The sequence below is a fragment of the Sparus aurata genome, chromosome 2 (assembly GCF_900880675.1).
Source record: "Sparus aurata chromosome 2, fSpaAur1.1, whole genome shotgun sequence".
Lineage (NCBI taxonomy): Eukaryota > Metazoa > Chordata > Actinopteri > Spariformes > Sparidae > Sparus > Sparus aurata.
In genome coordinates, this window is record NC_044188.1 from 32,244,498 (window position 1) to 32,252,240 (window position 7,743).

A 7,743-nucleotide genomic window follows, 5' to 3' on the forward strand; every position below is an offset into this window, starting at 1 on the left:
GTGGATTTAGCCCGTCGCTTTTTGCCTTACCTCTCTTGACGGCCTCGTCATACGACAGGAATCCTATCCTCGACTCTTTGGCCCCCATGCTCCCCTCATTTCATTGCGATGTGAGGAAATGAACGTTATTAACTGAGTTGATCAGACCTGTTTGTCACCTTATCCGTTTATTGTGAAATGGGTTCCTGGTGGTGTGTGTATGTGGTGAACGGGTGAATGTTTTCAGCGACGCCTCCATTCTGTCACATGACCTGACTCTACAGGTCACTTGATCAGCTCGCCCGAACGCTTGTAAGCACAACCGCTGTGGCGGGCGGTATCGTTTTATTCTATATCCCAGCAACTCAATAAAGCTTTTTCTGTGTCCTTACCAACATGTGTTATGACACATTACACACAGTCAAACCACGCTGCCAATTCGAGCGTGTGTGTGTGTGTGTGTGTGTGTTTGTGCAGTGGTTCTACAGCGCAGGGTGTAGAGCAGGACGACTGGCGCCACCTTGTGGTTACTCTGCGAAATAGCGCCAGTTTACATCCAGCAGCACAGCGACCTCCAGTGACACGTCGACTGGGAGCAAGGGAAGTCCAGCGCCTTGGATTGTTACGTATCACTTGCAGTCTAATTGATATATTATATCAGGTTGCTTTCAGTGTGCCCTCGCCATGTTCACGGTGAGGCTTTGCGCCTAACTTAATTTTTAAAAATGTACCAGTTAAGTTTTGTCTGGTTCGCTGATGAGCTTACCCACGGTCCCTAACACACGAACTGCACTATATTTTCACCTGCTCTGTTTCACCTGCTTCTATCCGGGAATGCTGAATGAGCTGGATGAACATGTATGGACGTTAAGTGTTCCCCTGCAGTCCAGCTGTCGGACTTGTCTCTGAGGCCGGCCCGGCTCACAGGAGTTCGGTTGCACCAGTGCACTCTGGGTTGCACGCGCTGTACGTACGACAGCTTTGTCGGCTTCCTACGTCACAACATGACAGCGCCCACGGCTCGCCACCTTCACGGCCACAGTGGCTGACTGTACACGTCGTGGAGCCGACATGGGGATATTTCAGCCACACGTATCAGCGGACATACGAGGACGGATGCGCAGGGTTGTGTGTTTGTTCGGATAGCTGCGGAGGTCGGATGAAGAGGAGGGGTGCACCACCTTTGTTTCCGCACTGACGCTCCGCTCTATCAGTCACAACTGACGGGAGATGGGACTCCAGGTTCTGCTGTACTGGCCGAATATTATAGGTGAGAAATGAAACAATCAGTTGAATTTTGAGGACTTATATGTTGTACTTGTGCAATGTGTCGGAGCTTCAGTTCACTGGGGCATGACAAATGTCAGCCGGATAACTTTTGTATTTACTGTAAGTTGCCCAACGTTACAGTCGTTAGACTACTAGAATAATCTAGTATCGATAAAGATAGTTCGTGAGCCAGATGGAGAGCATTAAACTGTGACTATGTGAGGAACATGTGCGTGAAAACACTTAACTGTCACATGTGCGTCACTGAATACAAGAGCTGAGTGACTTCATGCGTGTGTGTGTGTGTGTGTGTGTGTTTCAGGGTACATCAGGATCGGCCTGGTGTTAGCTGCATGGGCCGCCTCTGGGACCCCAGCGCTGTTTGTCCCGCTGTTCTCAGTGTCCACAGCACTGGACGGTACAGTAACTGTCCACAGTCTGACCTGTGTGGACACGAGTTTTACTGTGATGCTGATAGTGCTTCACTCTGGGTTATTCTAGCATCAATACATTCCAACAGACCACCAAAATGTTGAGTTGAACATGTCTACTGTACCTTTAATAAACCAGTGTAACTAATAACATCAATAATGCCAGCCGTTTAAGTATGCTCTTAGGCATCATTGAAGGAACTGTTCACTTCAGTCAGAATCCACTCACCCGCAGGCTGTTAGAGAGTGGGATATAGTCTGGTAGTCCACAGAGCATTTCTGGAGCTTCAGAGTACATCAGTGTTTGAGCATTCTCCCAGTGAAGAAGCTGGGGAATTAACCATTAAGTGCCACAACTGGCCTGGTGTTACTTACATTTCTGGAAGCTTGAGAGGCAGAATTGATTTGGAAAGACCTAATTTACATCCTTGTTACACATTCTGGCTTTAAAAGGCTGCAGAGAACATGTTCTCTTATCAATTTGGTGTCTCGGGGAACACCAGATGAGCTGTACAGAGCCATTTAATGTTTGTTTGGATTATTTTTTATTTTTGTGCTTCTAAATAAGTCTCCATATACTTCAGTTTTTATGGAGGATCCTGCTGTGAAGCTCGAGAAATGTTGTGTGGACTACGGATTTCATCCGACTTTCTATCAGTATTCTATCAGTATTTTCATTTTTGGTTGTACTTATCCTTTAATTCAATGAATTCCACCCGTGGCCTTTTTAACAAAGTTCATTTTAATATGTTGGCAGTATGAGAAGCTAGTAAGGTAGCTGAATTCTATTTAGCGGCTTCAGTTTCATGGTGCTGGTATATTTTGTGCTGGCTCACTGTCACACTGTCATGGCTTTAAGGAACATAACAGACCCATTGTTAATGTTGGCAGGAAAGAGCCATGTTTTCCCACTGTGACATATTAAATTGTCTGCTGTGAAAAAGACCCGTAGAGGATGTTTGGTACTAACTTCAGACTGATTATGAAGACAAGAAGACAAAGCAGCAGACCACTTACTGTAGTTGTGAGGCCTCTGTCACAAACCACTTACATTATAGACTTACAATAGTGCATTCCCTTTATCTTTAGCAGTTCCAGGACTCTGATAGTGTGCATGCTGGCTATCCTCAAATGTTATAACCAGTGCTTTATCTGTGTAGACAAGAATATAGTGACCACTGTATGTATGTAATCAAGTTGCTTCTCATCATATAAAAGATGAACTTCACTTTCACCAATCACTATGGACAACCTCCTTTTTAATTTAAAGTATTCCAGATGACATACTGATAATAATGATAGCTGCACCTGGATTTCTCCTCATGGGAACCAATAAAGGACATCTTAAGTCATCTTATCTCATCTTGTGATTATATTGCACAAAAGCATAGCTGGAATAAAGAATCTGAGCTGTTGCTTCCGTCCTGTCCAGTATGTGATGCTGATGTCTGTTGCAGGAGTGGACGGCTGGCTGGCCAGGAGGCTGGGCCAGAGCTCCAGGTTTGGGGCGTGGCTGGACGTAGTGGTGGACAACATGGGCAGAGGCATGCTGTGGAGCCTGCTGTTTGAGGTATGATGCCTGCAGACCATTCAGCACATACAGTATACACACACACTACGTGCTCACATGATGCTGTGATGTTACTGTATGATTGTCATATCAGAATAAATGAGCTTGTCTTTCAGATTCATGGAATTATTGCATCCACTGTCTTTAAAATGGTCATTTTGATGATCGATTAGTTGATCAACCTCGTGTTTGCCTAAAAGGAATCCCTTCATCCTTATTACACCAGCTGCCTGACTGCTTACAGATGCCAGGATGGACTTGTGCATTTGCCATGTTGTTTGTGCCTTATACACCTCGCCATCAGGATGGGGCAACAGAAAACAGAGCTTCTGCTGATCAAGCAGAGGCTTGGCATTGTTTTGAAAAGTTTCAGTGTCCTACACAAAATGAGCATAATCAAAACAGAACCTTTTTAAAAGCTTTCTCTGTTGGGTATAAACACATTTTTGGCTGGACTGCAGCAAAGCAGGCCAGGCCCTATAAATGTGAGAGTCTGAGTGATAAAGTTCCATCAATAGTCGGTTGAGTGTACAATGTAATAGGATATACTATAAATAACGTTAATTAACATATAAATAAACAACACATGAATTACAACAAGTAGTTGTATTAATACGTTTTCTTAAAGGTCCAGTGTGTAGGTTTTAGTTGCGTCTGGCAGTGAGGTTGCAGATTGCAAACAAAATCCCGCATGAAAACATAATTGGCCACCTCTAAAGCCAGTGTTTGTCCAGTCCTGGTTACTGTAGAATCATGGCTGTGCATCATGGAGGGCTCTGTGGAAGAAGGCCTGTTCCTTCTGTAAACCCAAAGGTTCATAGTATCAGGTTCTTTTTTATACACTAATAAAAACTTACATTATACATAGTGTATTTCATTTCTGCCAATAGGTCCTCTTAAAGGGGCAGTGTGTAATCATTTTTGTTGAGAACAGTCACAAATAAACTAAGATTATCAGCAGAATGTGAAGAAATAACAGTTTTGACATTGTGATGTCTATGTATTGTGTTGCAGAGATATCTACTGAAGTTAGCATGCTAAACAGCTAGCCCCATCCTGTCCCGGTCCAAAGCTTCTGTGCTAGCTGTGTCAACACTACCACTCCCCTGGGGCCCAAGCTCCCAGTCCAAACTGCTAGCTGCACAGCTAACTGAGCTAACAAGCTAAGAGCAGCTACAATTTGAGTATTAATAGAGTTTGACAACTGGCCAACTGTTACATTTTGCACCTTTAAATCCCCTTAAAATATTACTCACTGGACCTTTTAAAGAAGTGATGTATCTGCCTAATGATAGGGTCATTCCTGAAAAGGCAAACAACTATGAATGCCCTCATTCAGGCTGTCTGTAGTTCAAGGCATTTTAATGCAACTGAATGAATAATGTGCTGTATTGATCATGTACAGTATTTTTAACCCTCACAAGACCAGTCATAAACATTGGAATTTTCCCAAATCTCTACCATTTATTTGAAATGATGTGTACATGACATAAGTCCAAATGCCAACGTGTTGCATTTTGGGAGGTGAAGGTTCCTGTGATTTTGGAGCTTGATAGCAAGTAAAGTCAGGATGATTAATCCTGTGCTGCATCTGACCATCTGTCTCATGCAAGTCTCTCGAAGGAAATCCCATTACAAATCAATTTCTTTAAAGTTTTGGAAGGTAAAATGTTGTATAATATTAGTGATATTTTCTTTTTTCAAATTCAGTTTATTTAAGAATAATCTGTTGGTTACATGAAAACTGCAAAGGTACCAATATTTTGACCTGTTTGGAATTTTGCTTTTAAAATGGGGAGCAGTAAAATATAAACAGCTTGTAGTAAAAACACTTTAAGGTCCTTTAAATCAGTAGATTACTTCTGGACCACTTAATTCGTCTGTGTAGATTTACATATGCTCTATTTAGTGTGACTCTTACTTGTATGTTTGATGATGATGATGTTTATTTTTCATATATTTATATGTATTGTATTGCAGTGGGGTTGGCTGGTGTCTGCGTTGGAGTGGTGTGTGTTTGTGTGTAACCACAACACCAGAGGTGACCACTGGAAGGACAGCTTCACCACCAGCCCTCGATTCATACAAGCTATCATGGCAAACGGTAGTCACTCTGTCCCTGTGAATAAGTTGGTGTTCATGTACTGTGCACTCCATGGGCTCATGTGAACTTTGTGCGTTAGGGTTTCGGACGCCTCTCGGCACATGGGTGGTGAGTGGGCTGCACTGCCTCCCACTGTGGCTGTACGGGTGTCAGTGCGGTTTATTGACCCACTGGCTGTACCTGCCCTCCTGGATCCAGACTCTGGGGACCCTGCTGCTGGGTGCAGGGCGCCTGCTTGCTCTTTCAGCAGAGGTAAAAACAACCTGTGGTTATCATCATGTTGACAAAAGTCACAGTTGTATTCAAATAATTGCTGCTCATATTTTTAATGTTTTTTTTGTTCATGTAATGCTGTCTCACAGCCAAACATCCCATCTGTTTCTCTGCAGATATGGTGTGTATGGACACACATTGAATACCTTACCAGTGATGAGGAGTTGGAAGGGAAAAAGAACTGAAAGCTGTTCAGCAGAGTCTACTTATACTCTCCTGTCTACACTGGAATAATGCTGATTATTTACACCATATTTTATATGAACTCAGGTTACATTTAGGTTCTCCAAAGCTGTAAAAAAAAATGTCTTGTGTCGTATTCTCCTAAAAAAAAGTGTATTTATTTCAGGTATCACTTAACATATCAAATGAATATAGCTCAGCTGAAATATGTGGCTGTATTTTGTGAATGGTTGCTGAGATACAAGATTCAAATCAAGTCAAGTCAATTTTATTTATAGACAGACAGACGCACAGGTCCCTTAGTCCTGTGATGCTGTGTCATGTGTCTCATCTGACCCCATCACTAAGAGCAGGGCCTTCAGATAAACTTAAGAGAAATTAAGTGTGTTTGGTTTGTCGTAGTGTTAGACAACAGGGATATTATTGTTGTTATTTAAATGGAACACTGTAGCAGCAACAATCAATGTCTAACCTGAGGAAAGACTGAAATGAACCTATTCTGATATTGTTTTAGGAATGTCAGCAGTCGGGGCAGAAGTGTTTCCATGCCTGCACTGAACTATAGTTTCTACCAGGGATTAGAATATTAGTGATCACTGTCATTATCTATATGAAAGCAAGCAACCAAAGGGAGAGGCTTATTTTACACATAGGTCACACTAATGTAGAGTCAGTTTTGTGTGTTCAGTTTTAGTGTACCGCACATCATATAATAACTATGTGTGGCTAAAAAATCCACAGTTACATCCAAAGACACAGCATTACTACCAGAAAAAGGGTGTGGGTACAAGCGTTTCATGTAATGCAATCATATTTAATGTATAATTTGATGTGAAATACTGAAAAATGACGTGAATGAGTTTGTTTACAATAAGCTGTAATATAAGCTGTATGCCTTTTGAAGAATATTTTTATAGGTAGTTTTATTTGTCTTTGCTTTTGTGCTTAAAAGCCAGTCGTTTCAAAAATAAAGTAATGAAATAACAAATGTGTAGTGATTTAAAAAAAACAAAAAAACCTCAATACTGGAGTTAAATGAAAGATATTGGGTAAAAATATGAGTTGATAAAAGTAAAAGTCCCCCATACAAACAGTACTTGAGTAAAAATGCCATAAGTGAACATGAATATCAAATAATTATTATAATAAGTTATTAAACATCTGTTTACAGGCTTGTATATACTGCCCACTATGGGTCAACATGTTTGTGTGAATGTGAATATGGCTCAAATGATTGTCAGGCTGGAGGATTATCAGATGTGATTTCTTGAAATGTTTCTGTTCAGGATTCTCGGAATCTTGGTAACCTGACACACCAGATGATTTGTTTCACAAAAGGTTTTGTTGTTTTTTCACAAATCCATGTGGGAAACAACAGCTAGGAACTGTTTGGAAGCTGTCTGTAACCTTCTATCACAGTGGGAGAGCTGTACCAGCTATGGCAACATCTATGCTAGCCTCTTTGGGGAGCTGTCATTGTTTACAAGCTAAGAATCGCTTCTCGCTGTTGTCACATCCACGCCCCTTTGCTACTGCCTCTGTTTCCTCAAAGGATGCTGATTGGTCCAATGTTTTTTGACTGGCCACAGGTGTCAAACTTTAGGCCTGGCATTTCACGCATCCAGCTGCCTTGCAAGGTAAGCTATTTAGCAAACCAGCCCGTGTTTCCGCCAGTTTTCAGTGGTACTATTGTGATCAAGGATTGACGCAACATTAACAGATGGCAGTGCACAGTGCACCACGACCTGTAGAATATGACAGGCCCACTTCAGTTAGGAACCAGGTTTGTACCAGTTGTGTGTTGGTGAGGAAGGGCATAAATAGGTCACATAAAGGAAAAGTTCAGTCAAAAATGAAAGTTGGGTCATTGTCTATCCGTCACCAGTATGCCAATTCTAAGTCTTCCAAACATTTCTGGAGCTTCACAGCAAAAC

The 7,743-nt window shown here is 41.9% G+C and overlaps 2 protein-coding genes across 2 annotated transcripts in view; one reads left to right on the forward strand and one right to left on the reverse strand.

The window, feature by feature from the left end:
* The window catches only part of usp32 (ubiquitin specific peptidase 32), a 53,349-nt gene extending 53,000 nt beyond the window's left edge, over positions 1–349 (reverse strand). Inside the window, exon 1 of the mRNA XM_030441907.1 lies at positions 31–349. Within this exon, the coding sequence (XP_030297767.1) occupies positions 31–88 (58 nt within the window). The 5' untranslated portion in view covers positions 89–349. The remainder of the gene's footprint in view (positions 1–30) is intronic.
* A 107-nt stretch (positions 350–456) lies between these two features.
* LOC115597481 (uncharacterized) lies at positions 457–6,797 on the forward strand. The gene is made up of 6 exons (XM_030443414.1): positions 457–1,249; positions 1,571–1,666; positions 3,137–3,249; positions 5,230–5,353; positions 5,433–5,605; positions 5,743–6,797. The coding sequence occupies exons 1-6, from the start codon at positions 1,210–1,212 to the stop codon at positions 5,809–5,811; spliced, it is 615 nt and encodes a 204-aa protein (XP_030299274.1). The 5' UTR covers positions 457–1,209; the 3' UTR covers positions 5,812–6,797.
* Positions 6,798–7,743: the final 946 nt, after the last annotated feature.

Excerpts from the sequence above, each read along its gene's own strand:
- LOC115597481 (XM_030443414.1), top strand. The coding sequence starts at position 1,210 with ATGGGACTCCAGGTTCTGCTGTACTGGCCGAATATTATAG. Across the intron at positions 1,250-1,570 it reads GTACTGGCCGAATATTATAG|GGTACATCAGGATCGGCCTG; the intron begins GTGAGAAATGAA and ends TGTGTGTTTCAG. Across the intron at positions 1,667-3,136 it reads AGTGTCCACAGCACTGGACG|GAGTGGACGGCTGGCTGGCC; the intron begins GTACAGTAACTG and ends TGTCTGTTGCAG.